General features: G+C 42.0%; 1 protein-coding gene across 2 annotated transcripts in view; it reads right to left on the reverse strand.

Moving 5' to 3' along the window:
- reep3b (receptor accessory protein 3b) overlaps positions 1-15,830 on the reverse strand; it is a 37,374-nt gene extending 21,544 nt beyond the window's left edge. For both annotated transcript variants that reach the window (XM_061705924.1, XM_061705922.1), the window contains exons 1-3: positions 15,522-15,830; positions 9,554-9,626; positions 1,286-1,362 (exon numbers count right to left, since the gene is read on the reverse strand). In XM_061705924.1, the coding sequence (XP_061561908.1) occupies positions 1,286-1,362; positions 9,554-9,626; positions 15,522-15,553 (182 nt within the window). In that variant the 5' untranslated portion in view covers positions 15,554-15,830. The remainder of the gene's footprint in view (positions 1-1,285; positions 1,363-9,553; positions 9,627-15,521) is intronic.
- Between the last annotated feature and the right edge of the window lie 685 nt (positions 15,831-16,515).

Below are 16,515 nucleotides of genomic sequence, written 5' to 3' on the forward strand. Positions count from 1 at the left end.
CAGAGGATGTAATTCCTGCGGCTTCTGAGAAAGGACGGCCTGCTACAGGAGCTGCTGAGGCAGTTCGACACAGCGGTCATCGAATCAGTCCTGTGTTCTCCCATAACAGTCTGGTTTGGTGCTGCTACAAAAAAAGGACAAACTCCGACTGCAACGGACAATCAAAACTGCTGAAAGGATTGTCGGTACCCCCCTACCCACCCTTGAGGACTTGCACGCTGCCAGAACTAAGACAAGAGCGTGCAAAATCCTCACGGACCCTCCACATCCCGGTCACCGGCTCTTCCAGCTCCTTCCCTCAGGTAGGCGCTACCGATCAATGCAAACTAGAACTAGCAGACATTCCAACAGCTTCTTCCCTCTTGCAATCAACTTCTTAAAATACCTAACCTACAATTCCATTACAACATGCTGGCAATTTTTTGACTTGAGTTTGTTGTCACATTTCTGTGGAGCCAATTATACATTACTCGTGCACTCACTGTAGTAGTCTCACCACGCTGCACTATTTGCATATCTGTTGTTGACCAATACTGGCCACTCATGCCAGAGTAGCATCTGCTCCATTTACACACTGACTGAGGAGTATCTGCAACATTTGCACAATCAACATTGTCCCAGATTATCGCACTACTCGCTTGACGTCTCGGCGCCCTTTTGCACAATAGTCATTGCACCGGACTATTGCATTATTAGTCATTCGAACTGCTCTAAGTGCGAGAGGACACTCTTTTTGCAATTGTCAAAAAAAAAATTATGTACCCGCATTACCAGATAACTAGCAACCCTTTATTGCTCAGTGACTGTTTTTTGTCAATGTCTGTCTCAAAAGTGTTCTCTGTCAATTGACTGTCTGTTGTCGTACTAGAGCAGGTCCAACTACTGGAGACAAATTCCTTGTGTGTTTTTTGGACATACTTGGCAAATAAAGATGATTCTGATGAAACTAAATCAGACAAGAAAAAAATGGCACCCCAAATGTTAATAGTTGGTGATGGAGCTGTCAAGGATGTGAAACGTTTTTGCAGTGAGAAGAACACAAAAGTACTGTGTTTTACCAATGACATGGTGTCTGATATCTCTAAAAAAAATCACGGAGATCACTGATGCACAGTACAGTTAGTACAGTAATGCCTCAACATTCAAACGCCACAAGTGTCATACTATTTGCAGTTCAACCAACATTGTGGGGGGAACCATGCCTCAAAAGTTGCACAAAAACTTAACGTTGAACTGTCATCATGTGTGACGGCACTAGACTTCTTGATTTTTCATGTTAACTCACCATGCCAGTGTAAGGTCAGTGATGGTCTCCACCACAGTGTAGAGGGCAAAAACAATCCAATACATCATCCACCGGACCTACAAGTACACAGTAACACAACAAACTGAACAATGTAATGTCGAGTTTCAAATACAAAAAGTAAACGTTTGTGCTGCAATTTTAATAAGCAACTGAGTTGGAAAATGTATGTTTCATATATATATATACCACATATTACGTCTATTAGTTTTATACAACCTTCACATGTATATTCCTCCATAGCTCTTAGTCAGCACAGTGTATCCCTATGTTGTGACTACTAGCTGTTTTTCTCAGCCTCTGCATGTACCCATTCCAATAAAGAAGTTTGAGTGCAGCTGGACAAAGATAATTGTTTTCTTTCCTTTTCTTCTCTGTCTCTCTCACTTCTATAGAACAAAGGTGTTTCTTTGCTTGTTCTTCAGTAAGGGGTAACAACCCGTGACGACTTGTACCTTTTCCTTTCTTTGGAAAGATTTCTTCTTTTTTTTTGTTATAAAAACCCCCAAAGACAAGATCACCTCCTTACCTATTCTGTCAGAAAATGATTTGCCAAAACACATCTGAGCATAGACATTTTCACATTACAGCAGAATGCCTGCAAAAGAGTGATTGCTTCAATGATCTTCTCTTGGAACTATCTACTTCAATTGCATTCTTGGGGCCAAATGCTTATCTAGCAGAATGTGAACAGTGCAGATGAGTCTGTGTCGAGGAGAGCTTTGAATTCTTCGTCCACATTTGTTATGGTTTAAATTTAAGAGTAATAGATTAAGAGTGTAAGGCGGGATGGCCCTCTTAGTTTATGAATAAACGGAGGGGATGGCTCTCTGTGATGTCCGTAAAGACGCGCAATGAAGTAAAATTCCGAGGAAGGAAACAAAGTGTTCATAGTAGAATTCTCGACATTCTCGACATGGGGCGCTAGCTTGGCTTCAGAACGGCTATGTTCCCGCAGATGATGATTTGAGCTCACATCATACGCTGTGTGAGAGGATAAAGCCATCGTCATACATATTTAAGGCGGGGCGGAGATGGAGATGAAGTTGTGTTTTTGGAAGGCGAGGGTTCGACTCCCAGTCGCTTAGTAAATTGCACAAATCCGACGAAGAGCGTCGCCAAGTTGTGAGGAAATTGTATTTACAATTACATGAGAGCGTTATTTGGATGGAAGAGGCTCGCAGGGGATTTGCAAAAAAACGTGGACTAAGTGTGAAAGATACGAGTATTCTGTGTGATACTCGCTTAATAATTGTGTTCACAATATAAAGAAAAACCTATATCGATAATAATTACAATGATATATACAAATATCTAAGGAGGCGCCTGCGTTACGGTTTCTCCTTCCAGGTTGTCGGAGTGGGCCTTCCGCGGTTCCGTGCGCGCGGGTAAGCAGCCTGGAAACAATGACGGAGATTTGTTCGTCAGAAAACACATCGGTATTTGGATAAAGGAGGCTGTTGACGTGGACTAGAGCACATTTAAATAGGGGCAGGTGCCTTATGGTGGTTTTTGACGTACATTGTAAAATAAAGAAGAAAGAATTTGCGTTATGTACGTTGGAAATGATGTGGAGGACTTGTTTTTGAGAATGACTCATTTTGGGATGAGTATTAATCTGTCTGTCTCCCCAGATTCAACACGAGAGGCAAGGAGAACGAAAAGGACAGTTCCGTTTGTCAAGTCAACTTTAAGAGCGGGGTTTTATTAATTTGCATTCTGTCTGATCACTCAGGTTAGTTGCGTTAATTTCTGGGCAATTGTGGAGTTAATTTTGGAGCAAAGGGGACACATTTTATTCGAGGATATATTTTTTTAATTTCACAAATCTAAAGTCACCTGCTGTTAGGGTGCCTCAATGTTGGCATAGACGCAATTTATTGTTTCACTCACCCAATCTGACTTGACTGAAGTTCCGCACAGTGTAGACTGAGGCGAGGAGGGAGCGAGAACGTCAGACTTTTAACACATTCTGAAAGCCTCCTTTGCACAATATAATCTTATTCCAAGAGTTGCACTGAGGTGACTGGTCATTACTTTTAACAAAGTTAAGACATTTTTCTCCCCACCGGCATTGATCACAAGCACTTCTTTGTGCGCATGCGTCTTCGGGTGTTTTCGCCATCCTCTTCGGGACCAGCGAACTGTAGTCCACGACACTGGGAACCGACATTTAAATTTGAACAATTCCGGGAGAACCAGAATGTTAGTCCGGGTTCCAATCGGTTCTCGATTCTCGGTGACCCACCCTACCTGCCGTGCAGTGTGAGACAGAAAGCAGCATTTCCATTGGCAACATTGTACAGTTGTATTCTATCTTGCGGGAATAACATTATTATGTTTGTATTTTTTTTTTTTTTTTTTTTTAAGAATAGCAACGTAAAACAGGACTGTGGGCTACTCATGGTCTTTGGGGCTACCTGGGGGCACGTTCAAAACACAAACTCCCCTAATCATGACCACTTCCCAGGCTCGATGGGCATGCCATACAAACATATAGTTCATTTAGTTTTGTTTCAAAAAAATTGTCATAGTTTTTGTGTGGCAAATAATTTGACAAAACTAAAACTTGTTTTTTTCACAACAAATAAAAATATGATAATAGTGTTTGACAGTGACGAAATCCAAACATGAAATTCTGTCTTCTGCTGGTATAATATGAAACTATATATCCAGTCACAGCTACATTAGTCTGTGGGACATTGGTATGAGTTACGGTAATTGTTGATCTTTGGGGTATATTGACAAAATTCTTTCAAAGACGTTATTAAGTTATCTGTTGTTAAATTGTTTTGTAGAGTGAAAATAATGCTGTTTTATGTTTATAATGTGTTACATAAAAAGATTGTATGCACTGAATTACACCATTATTCAGATGCTAATTTTTCAGGCTATAGGAACAGGCTCCTACCAAACATACAACCCCAATTCCAATGAAGTTGGGACGTTGTGTTAAACAAATAAAAACAGAATACAATGATATGACCCCCCCCCCCCCCCAATGTTCAACCTATATTTAATTGAATACACTACAAAGACAAGATATTTCATGTTCAAACTGATAAACTATCGTTTTTAGCAAATGATCATTAACTTAGAATTTTATGGCTGCAACACGTTATGTCACGTCATGTTTACCACTGTGTTACATGACCTTTTCTTTTAACAACATTCAATAAACGTTTGGGAATTGAGGACAATCATTGTTGAAGCTTTGTAGGTGGACTTCTTTCCCATTCTTGCTCGATGTACAGCTTCAGCTGTTTAACAGTCCGGTGTCTCCGTTGTCATATTTTACGCTTCATAATGCGCCACACATTTTCAATGGGAGACAGGCAGGCCAGTCTAGTACCCGCACTGTTTTACTACGAAGCCACGCTGTTGTAACACGTGCAGAATGTGGTTTGGCATTGTCTTGCTGAAATAAGCAGGGGCGTCCAGAAAAAAGACGTTGCTTGGATGGCAGCATGTGTTTCTCCAAAACCTGTATGTACCTTTCAGCATTAATGGTGCCTTCACAGATTTGTAAGTTACCCATGCCATTGGCACTAACGCAGCCCCATACCATCACAGATGCTGTTTTTTTAACTTTGCGTCCATAACAGCCCGGATGGTTCTTTTCCTCTTTGGCCCGGAGGGCACGACGTCGACAATTTCCCAAAACAATTTGAACTGTGGACTCGTCGGACCACAGAACACTTTTCCACTTTGGAGTCCATCTTAGATGAGCTCGGGCCCAGAGAAGCCGGCAGCGTTTCTGGGTGTTGTTGATAAATGTTTTTTGATTTGCAAAGTAGAGTTTCAAGTTGCACTTAACGGATGCGGCGCCGGACTTTATTGACTGACATTGGTCACGGGCATTCAATGTTGGTTTTCGGCCTTGCCGCTTACATGCAGTGATTTCTCCAGATTCTCTGAACCTTTTGATGATATTATGGACCGTAGATGATGAAATCCCTAAATTCCTTGCAATTGTACGTTGAGGAACATTGTCCTTAAATTGTTCGACTATTTTCTCACGCACTTGTTTACAAAGAGGTGAACCTCGCCCCATCTTTGCTTGTGAATGACTGAGCAATTCAAGGAAGCGCCTTTTCTACCCAATCATGGGACCCACCTGTTCCCAATTAGCCTGTTCACCTGTTGGATGTTCCAAACAGGTGTTTGATGAGCATTCCTCAACTTTTTTGCCAGATGTCCCAGCTTTTTTGGAACGTGTTGCAGCCATAAAATTCTAAATTAATGATTATTTGCTAAAAACAATCACGTTTTGTCAGTTTGAACCTGAAATATCTTGTCTTTGTAGTGTATTCAATTCAATATAGGTTGAACATGATTTCCAAATCATTGTATTCTGTTTTTATTTATGTTTAACACAACGTCCCAACTTCATTGGAATTGGGGTTGTATAAGAACGACTGAAATGAGATCCATAGTAGTCTGGTCACTGCCAAGGCAAGGGTCAGACCCTTAAAGATCACAAGCATCAAAGATTAGAACTTGGAGCTGCAGTGACTTCAGCCAGGATGGGTGCCATGTTAAAGGAGTAGCTTTAACTGAAAAGTTTCAAGTTGTGTCGGCATACATGCAGTTGTGTGAGTATTTGGTAAATATATTTTCCGTAAACAAACCAGTCCATGTCATTTTTTTTTTTTTTTTAAAGAATAGCAACGTAAAAAAAAACACGCAACTTACTGGTGACTTATTTTCATAACAGGACTGTGGGCTACTCGTGAGGTCTTTGGGGCTACCTGGTGCCCACGGGCAACCACGTTGGTGACACTTGGTCTAGAATATCCCTTGCGACAAACTATTTAGTTTTAAGGATGCTTATTTATACGTAGAAATGTTTAAACTGGTAAAGTGTTAGTAACTTTTCTAGTTATGATTTATAGTTTTAAAATGTTTATCTTTTGCAGTCTATCAAATCCTGTCATTTTTTTGTTAAGTCACAAAATTATATTTGTTCTCTGTAGTTCTTATAATACATTCATGAAGTGGTCACAGCATACAGTTCAACAAATAAAGGCTTAGTAAACCATAAACAGACAAGTTCGACAATCATTCAACCAGGGACGCAACATTAACTGTTAAAGCAAAATCAAAGATTCATCTTGAAATAAAGATATGGAAGGACACACAGAACTTCCATCTAAAAGAAATTCTAATTGAGATAGGAAGTGTGTTGTAAAAAAAAAAAAAAAAAAAAAATTTAAAAAAAATCCCTACTTTTAATACGATTAGATTTTCACTTGGCTTTACACGATCAGGATTTTTGGGGCCGATCAAATTATTCTCTCGCATTTTAGACAAAAGTTAAAACACCAATGACCTCTAGGGGGCATTGAAGGTTTGGCCACTGACAAAAGTTGAGGTCAAATCAACATTACAGCATGACAGAAATAATGGGTGCTAATTTACTGCAATTAAATTACTTTATTGCAATTAAATTACTTTAATAAATACTGTTAATGACATGCTTACGCTAACGTTCTCACTGTCCTTTTGTTGTCCAGAGTTTGTGTCAGTTTGACTTTTCAGCCGCTCAGCATAAAAATGCTAATTATCGGCCGATACCGATAACGCCGACCAGATCGGCGTAAAGTAATTTTCACCATTATTTCGATAAATACGTTTTATAAATAACTTCGTTAAAGTGACAGAGTACCTGTATACGGGGATTATACACTCCCGTCCAAAAGCACTGGAGAAGTGTGGCCACTTATTTTTACTGGAGCTGAAAACATTTGGCTTTGATAGACGATATCGGGGAATAAGACAAGTATATGAGAAAACATTTCAATATTTCAGTTTCAGTTTATATATTATTTTAAATACTTTTGAAAGGGACCGTATTGTATTAAATTCTCTATTGTTCTCCTGACAGTCTTCCCTGCTCTATGCAGTCCCGGTGTGACCTAAGATTTTTATAATGGTGACTTTTATAATGGTGAACAAGCCCTTACAGGTTGTGTGTGTGCGCTAAGCACGTGCGTCAAAAATTATGCGCATGTATGACTCATCCCATTGTCTCTCGACTTCTATCAACCTTCTCTTTGGTCGTCCTCTCGCTCTGTTGTCTGGCAGCTCCATCCTCAGAGTCTACTACCAACATACTCACTTATCTCTCCTCTGGATCTATCCAAACCATCTTAGTCTGCTCTCTCCAACTTTGTCTCCAAAACATCTAACTTTAGCCGTCACTCTAATGAGCTCATTGAAAACCTTATCCAACCCGGTCACTCCCAGAGAGAAGCTCACCATCTTCATTTGCGCCACCTCCAGCTCTGCTTCCTGCTGTCTCTTCAGTGCCGCCGTCTCTAGTCCGCACACCACGCCCGGCCTCGCCACTGTCTTAAAAACGTTGGCCTTCCTCCGAGCAGAGATTCTACTGTCACATAACACACCTGACTCCTTCACCTGTTCCGACCTGCTTTTCTTCACCTCCTTACCACACGCACCATTGCTGTGGAATGTTGACCCGAAGTATTTAAAGTCCTCCACGCTCTCGCTCTCTCTCTCTTCTAGCCTCTAGTCTAGCCTCCACTACTCTTTCCCAGCCCTTCATTGTGTGGCTCATTATTCCTCTATAGCTCCTGCAACTCTGCACCCTTCTTAAAAATGGGCATCTGCACACTTTTCCTCCATTCTTCAGGCATCTTCTCATCCTATAGAATTCTGTTGAACATTCTGGTCAAGAACTCCACAGCCACCTTTCTTAGATGCTTCCATACCTCCAAAGCTATGTTATCAGGACCAACTGCCTTACTATTTTTCATCCTTTTTAGTACCTTTCTGACTTCCTCTGAGTACTCACTGCTAGTTCTTGGTCCACCAGACCTCTCCACCTCTTCTACTCTTCCTTCTCTCTCATTTTCCTCATGCATCAACTCAAAGTATTCTTTCAATCCATCCACCACACAACTGGCGCTTGGCACTTATTATTGGGCAAATGTGCCAATAGTGTTTTCAACAATTGTATTCATATTTTTTTTTCATCCTCTGCGGCATTTCAAATCAATTAGTTTCCATCCAAATCTCATCAAGACTTGCAAATTTCGTCCAGATCTCACGCTATTCTCCGCGCCTTTCTAAGTTTTATGCGCAAGGTATTTAAGGTACGTGTGCAACTTACTGAGATGAACTTGTGAGCTACATAAAGCGCACCTGATTTACTTGGTTAAACCTTATGGAAGCCCTAACTTGGAATTTGTGAGACTTGACTTACACTTGAAACAATTTGACAAGTCTTTACCATTTACAGCATTTTCAACATAGTGTGCCATTTGTTTCGTTTTTTCTGTTTTTTTTTTTTTTTTTTTTTTTTTTTTTTTAAAGGATTTTTTCCAAACCAAAAGCAACAACACAGAACTCCACCATCTGCTCACCGGTTTCGCAATACAATACATGGACTGCGATTAAGCTGTAGAAACATCTCAAGGTTGATCAGCGGAAACAGGATGCACCTGAGTTCAATTTTGAGCTTCATGGCAAAGGCAGGCAATAAGACTTACATGCAATTTCTTTCTTTTTTATTTTCAATAAATATGGGGGGGGCGGGGACATGCTCCAAAACAATCCAATTGTTATTATGGCATGTTGTGTGTTTGAGGGGAAAAATAATATCGGAATTATTCCCAAAATTATTTCCACATTTCATGTGAGACTTATTCCATTTCGGAATAAGTCTCACATGAAATGTGGGAATAATTAAGCACAGTGAACACATGCACTGTATTTGCACACATTTGTATGGCACAATAGACATGTCAACAAAACTGCATTACACGGCTGCCGTGTTATTAATTTGATTCACATGAACGTTTCCGGAACCTCGACTGCTGTGTGAACGCAAAACAACAATGGGCCCCTGGAACTTATGTACTAAAACGTGCCTGTTAATTTGTGTGAAAAAGCACCTTTTTGGTATTACATGCAGGCATGTAAGGAAATATTTCAGAGTGAGAGGGCACAAACAATGCTGTTCCCCTGATTTAAGACGGGTGGAGGTCTGGTGCCTCAACTTTTGTAAGGGAGCGCACTAGGATAGCTGTAGTTTATTTTGGGTTATGATAAAGAGTTTTAGCTGCATCATGTCACTGTATCTGTGTACATAAATCTTTGGTTTCCTCTGTCTGCAACAACATCTGCATTCCAAGTGACAATCTGTTATCCATTCTCTTATATGGATGGATGGATGGTTGGTTGTTTGGATGGGTTTTTGATGGATAGATTAATAAATAGTCTTACATATTCCTTGACATTTTTTGTCTTGACAGCTTTGTAGGAGTAGTATGCAGGATACAGGGTCCCAAACACGAGACTGCAAGGAAACAACATATAGCTCATTATTAGTCATGGTATCTATCATTAGTTATTTTGTTATAGGACTAGACAATAAAGATTCTAACTCTAGTTATTACTAGTTATAGCAGGCATGCAAACACCAAAGGCATGAAGAAGGTAACAAAACAAAAAAAAAACATTGCAGAGAATTTATTTTATTGTAACATAAATTAAGCAATCTGGAAGACTCTGAAGAGTACAATAGAGCATAATAAACAAAAACATTTCTTTACACTTTTACACTTTTGATGTACAAATGTAATATTCAAATACAATTTGCCTCATTTCTTTGTTTTTTGTTCTGGGCTCCGACTGTGCCACATGAATAGCATCCTCCTCTTTAGGCACTCTCATTCTCGAAAAAAATTGACTAAAATCATTGTCTGTTTCACTTCATTTTTCACTATTAGCAACTTCAAAGGCTAATCCCAAATGCATCCTCCAGGAAAATATTAAGTTTTTATTGGCTATTTCTGACTTTGAAGTTAGTTAATTACTAATTACTGTAATTTCTCGTGTATAATGTGCATTCCCCCCCCCCCAAAAAAAAATATTGTCAGAAGTCAATAGTGCGCATTATACATAGGTATAGGGGGAAATGAAAAAGCTTTCAAATTTTATAAACATACGCCGCCATCTAGAGGTTATGAAAAAGATGTACACATTCAAATGCCACCGCCACCTAGAGGTTATGAGAAAGGTGTACCCTGTCATTATAATGTGACAACTTTCATTATAATGTGACAACTTTCATTCCCAGACAACTTTCATTCTAATATGGCAGGGGTACGTATGACTGCATATACGGTATGTACTCATAAGTTTACATACCCTGGCAAAATATATATATATATATATATATATATATATATATATATATATATATATATTATTTTATTTTATTTTTTTTAATATGACTGAACAACAACCATCATTAATTTCTTTACGGTTATGTTTTGTTAAATGATAATGCTTTTCTGAAATGCTTGACAGTTTAATTTGAATCCCATTAAAATAAAATGAAATGTGTTTCGCCTACCCCTTTATGTTTTCTTTAAAGAACTGTACCCATCTTACAAATTCTGCCTGGGTAATCAAACATGTGAGCACAACTGTGTGTTTTCTCATTTACTAAATAAAAGGCTGTGAATTTCAAAATAAGAGGAAGTAAATAAAAAAGTATTACATGTTCAAATAAAGTGCTTAACTTAATTAACAAACTAATTGTTTGAAAAATACTTCATGTTTTGATCATATTGGTAGAAGCAAAATCATGCATTGTAAAAATGCATTATACATAGGTAGAAGGGTTTTCCAGAATTTTGAGGTCAACTTTGGGGGTGCGCATTATACACGAGAAATTACGGTAATATAAGATGTACTAGCAGATCTACGCTTGTCGCCGATGAAGCGAATTGGCGCAAAGAGCGCTCAATGCAGAAGTCAAAGTCGTAGTCTCAGCGCACTAAATAGTTGATAAATAAGCAATAATTAATAAATAAAAGTAGCAAGCGACATTTACATCATTGTAACGGAGGAGGAAATGGTCCTGAGTGCAGAGGCGGAACCTCACGCCACATATTAGTCTGCCACGAAATAATATTCACAATAACATCTGTCTGTGGATGGTGGATATGTGGAATGAATCGAGCTGCCAGCGTTCAAGGAGAACGAAAAACCCAATGACAACAGCAACAGCATATAATAATCGGATATATACGATTCACGTAAATGGCCTATTTTGAGTTCAAAACAGCGAATTTCGCTAAAACGCGACTGATTTGCATGTATGTTATATTAGTTCTAGCAGGTATAGATTTAGTTATTGGCATACGTTATTATTAATTATGTGATTAAAGCAAGTCGTCACCTTATCGTGGTGGAGGGGTTTGTGTGTCCCAATGATCCTAGGAGCAAAGTTGTCTGGGGCTTTCACGGGTCACCCATGGCAAACAGGTCCTAGGTGAGGGACCCGACAAAGCACGGCAAAAAGACCCCCATGATGAAAGATGTGAATGGATTCACGTTTCCCTTGCCCGTACGCGGGTCACCGGGGCCCCCCTCTGGAGGTAGGCCTGGAGGTGGGGCTCGAAGGTGAGCACCTGGTGGCCGGGTCTGCACCCATGGGGCCCGGCCGGGCACAGCTTGAAAGGGTAACGTGGGTCTCCCTTCCCATGGGCTCACCACCTGTGGGAGGGGCCATAGGAGTCAGGTGCAGTGTGAGCTGGGCGGTGGCCGAAGGCAGGGACCTTGGCGATCCGATCCCCGGCTACAGAAGCTGGCTCTAGGGACGTGGAATGTCACCTCTCTGGCAGGGAAGGGGCCCGAGCTGTTGTGTGAGGTCAAGAAGTTCCGACTAGATATAGTCGGACTCGCCTCCATGCACAGCTTGGGCTCTGGTACCAGTCCCCTCGAGCGGGGTTAGACTCTCTTCCAATCTGGAATTGCCCACGGTGAGAGGCGCCGAGCAGGTGTGGGTATCCGTACTGGCCCCCGGCTCGGCGCCTGTACATTGGGGTTCACCCCGGCGGACGAGAGGGTAGCCTCCCTCCGCCTTCGGGTGGGGGGGACGGGTCCTGACTGTTGTTTGTGCCTATGCACCAAACAGCAGTTCAGAGTACCCACCCTTGTCGGAGTCCTTGGAGGGGGTGCTGGAGAGCGCTCCCGCTGGGGACTCGATCGTTCTGCTGGGGGACTTCAATGCTCATGTGGGCAATGACAGTGAGACCTGGAAGGGCGTGATTGGGAGGAACGGCCCCCCCGATCATAACCCGAGCGGTGTTCTGTTATTGGACTTCTGTGCTCATCACGGATTCTCCATAACGAACACCATGTTCAAGCATAAAGGTGTCCACACGTGCACTTGCCACCAGGACACCTTAGGTCGCAGTTCGATGATCGACTTTGTGGTCGTGTCATCGGACTTGCGGCCGCATGTCTTGGACACTCTGGTGAAGAGAGGGGCGGAGCTGTCAACTGATCACCACCTGGTGGTGAGTTGGCTCCGATGGTGGGGGAAGATGGCGGTCCGACGTGGCAGGCCCAAACGTATTGTGAGGGTCTGCTGGGAACGTCTGGCGGAATCCCCTGTCAGAAGGAGTTTCAACTCCCACCTCCGACAGAACTTTGCTCATGTTCCGGGGGAGGCGGGGGACATCGAGTCCGAGTGGACCATGTTCCGCGCCTCCATTGCTGAGGCGGCCGACCGGAGCTGTGGCCGTAAGGTGGTCGGCGGCAATTGCGGCGGCAATCCCCGAACCCGTTGGTGGACACCAACGGTGAGGGATGCCGTCAAGATGAAGAAGGAGTCCTATCGGGCCTTTTTGGCCTGTGGGACTCCTGAAGCAGCCGACATTGAAGAGCTTGCCAAATGTTACGGAACATCAGTATTTTGTTACGGAAATAAGGCTGAAGGCTGACTCGTTACAGCCGTAACACCAACTGTTCTGAATATTGGGAAAGAAAAAAAATCCAGCGTCCGACATTACCGTCCAGTACGGCGCTGTGTCTTGCCACTGTGACGAAAAGAGAGAAAAATAAAGTTGCTCGGGGGTACGCTATTTTATTCCACCCCTCGGCTGCCAAGCCGCGGAGGTGAACGTTATCTTTGCGTCCGGTGTTAACGTATTTTGCCAAAGACGATCACGATAAACGATGCCTCTGAAATCACAAGAAAAAAGGCCCGCCCTTATCTTTTATTATTTAACAAATTGTATTTTTTCCTTTTAAATGATTATCGTGTTTTACTATTATTATTATTGTTGTTATTCCTATAATTTCCTATTAAACGGTTTTTCTTTACTCTGTAATACAGATCCCCCTGGGTCTGGAATAAAGAATAAAGAGCTGCAAGACTAGCCTGGATGACATCCCATTATAATTGATGATCCCATTATAATTGCTTTAGAAGCCCAACCCGAATTCAAAAGCTCCATATAAACACCTCTATCGGAATAAACAGGCCGAAATTCCGAATGGAATTGAATATTCCTTTTGACATACCAATCAGAAGTAAATTTTTTCGCCATACTGTCATTCAGAATAGAGGTGGGGAAAAGCACTGCCTGCGAATGCTTCGTCGCGACGTGAGTGCACGGTGACGTCATCGTTTACGATCGGCGTAAACAAGGCGGCTCCCGACAGAGCTCGTATGCAACTGAGATATTTTTAACTGCTTAAAAGTTGTTTCTAATCAAGATGTTTTTTTGTTGTTGTTGTTTTTTTTTTTTAATAAACGCATAAAAACAATCCCAATTACTGTGCTGAATAGACGACGGACCTCCAACTTGATAAATGATGTGAGTTTCACAACGACGAGGGTTGGGCATTGAGAATCGAGAACTGATTGGAACCTAACATTCCGGTTCTCCCGGAATGGTTCAAATTACAAAATTTCAGTTCCCAGTTTCGATGCCTACTGTCCGCCGCCCCCGAAGAAGAAGTGGCAAACACCAACGAAGAACCGGCGAAAACCAACGAAACGTCTATTAGATTTTTGGCTGCAGGCTGCTAAGAAAATGGATGTTCATCATTTGGACGACCCTTTATTTAAACCATGCATAGCTTTTTGACCCAGCCCCCTAAAATCGAGAATCGGAATCGAGAAAATTGATGCGCACCCTAGCGACGACGTGCGCATGTCTCACAGCTGTTCCGATTAAATCCAGTGCACATCGTGTATACAACCGATCAGAATGGCTCACGATACATGGAAGCAGTTAACCAGCGACTCTCCAATCGGAAATATTTCTATCTGAATGACAAACGTCACACCGGCCGGAGTCTCCTGACTCATCTTTGCGCTGGCATAAGCAGTGACCTATCACTGACCTTGTCGCAACTCGCACCGCATTTCAGAATATCCAGCCACAGTTAACGTAAAGGAGGTATCGGATACTCGCGAAGGTTGCCAATAGCAGCCAGTGATAGCTAAAGTGAAACAATCGGACATGGGAGTAAATCTGATGAGACATGACATCATGTGCGTCAGAAAGAAAGTCTTTGTTTACCATTATCGGTCAATGCGTTCATGAAAATGTTCGGTATCAAAAGTACCGGTGGTATCGGTACTCAGTGTCGGTGAACACTCAAGTTTGAATACTGATACTGGTATCGGTCTGGGGGGGGGGAAAAAAAATTCATTTCCAGTCATTATTCATGTTTTAAATTGCTTTTTATTGTCTGTAATAGCTAGATCGAGATAGATATTTCACCTAATAAGAAAGCTGTGGCCATTTTTTCTCGTAAAGTTTCCAAATGATTGACACTGATTTCCAGCAAAGACAAGTTGGGCAAATTTGCAACAGAAAAAAAAGTGGCATCAAATCTTTCGCCCTTATCCGATCCTTACAAACAAGGACTCGTTAGATTCACCTCACACTCCTGTATCCGGTGACGCTTTATATTTTTATATCCAATTCTTTTGGAAAATTCGAGGAAGATGCCTGCACGAGACAAAAGGATTTCGCGCGTGAATTAGCTCCAATAAAGTATTCGTAGCACTGGTCCAGAGTCGCTTTATTTGTGCAATGGCGGGCAGTTCATCTGGAGCTGGCACTCCTTAATGCACTTAACTTACGGGACGGGTGACCCGTTGACAGCACGGGCGGTGACATTGATAAACAACACGACTTTCGAGCGAAGAGCAAAATCACCGGACGCATATACCGCACAATAAGATAATACAATATTAGAAAACGAGGTCCACCGTTAGCCTACCGACGTCAAGTAGAAAAAGCAACGTTCGGCAACAAGGCGTAACTAGGTAGCCACGTATGCTAACGCGGCTAAGTGCCGTCAACTGACCTATTATCGTCCAAAAAACATACACTGAATTTTCTTGAAAACGGAGTGAGGTTATTTTTGTACTCACACGACGCTCCTTGAGACGATCCAGGACACCATTTTTTCTTTTGTCTGTGTAAAAGGTCGAGGAGTGGCCCAAGTGGGTGCGCTAGCCAAAGCCGCAGCGAACTTTGCTGCTCCCAAACTTCCAAAGAGACCGACGCGATAGCTGTGCTTCAGCAACTCGACTTGTCCCAAATACTGCTCCTGTTTACCCCGCTCTGCTGCTCATCATACAATTCGATACGCCCACGACCTTTTCTGTTGTTATTTGCCACACGCTGTCTTATTCCACGAGTTATCGTTCTCGCCACCTTGCTTCTACGTTTCTGGCAGCAGAATGACACTCAGTCAGATACTGACGTCACAAGGGGGGGGGGGGGCGGGGGGGAGAAACCTTGCCGCTCCTATTGGCCACTCAGGCTGTTTACAACATGCATACATTTCCATTGGCTGGAGACGCTGACCACATGATGCTTTGTTTGCAGGAAGCGTTTCATATTTTTATTTTTTTTCAAATTCAAACAATCTACAAGTGACTATTGTAATGTTAATTCAAATATCTAGACTGTCTCACCCTTTTCCCCCTTATCCACTCTGTCCCTTAAAAGCCTTTGCTGTTGTCAATACACATCAAAACAATTACAAATAAGCAGAGGGACTATTTCCAGCTCCCCTATTGCACAGCAAAACTGTTCCAGCACCAAAAAAAAAAAAAAAAAAAAAAAGCATACAGATCCACCATTCCGCAAGGCCATGCGGCTGAACGGGACAGGTTAGAGATAAATAAATAAGAACCCCAAAAAAAGTCATTGTGCTTTTTTTTCTACGTGTTCAAAAGTGTAACAATGAGTCTCACCTTTTCAAAATCTCAGACAAACTAATAGATTGTACCACAAGGTGGCGCGTCGAGGTCCGTGCAGCCATCCATCCATTTTCTGTACCACTTCTCCTCACTGGGGTCGCAGGCGCGCTGGAGCCTATCCCGCCTATCTTCGGGCGAGAGGCGGGGGTACACCCTG

The sequence above is a fragment of the Phycodurus eques genome, chromosome 19 (assembly GCF_024500275.1).
Source record: "Phycodurus eques isolate BA_2022a chromosome 19, UOR_Pequ_1.1, whole genome shotgun sequence".
Taxonomy (NCBI): domain Eukaryota; kingdom Metazoa; phylum Chordata; class Actinopteri; order Syngnathiformes; family Syngnathidae; genus Phycodurus; species Phycodurus eques.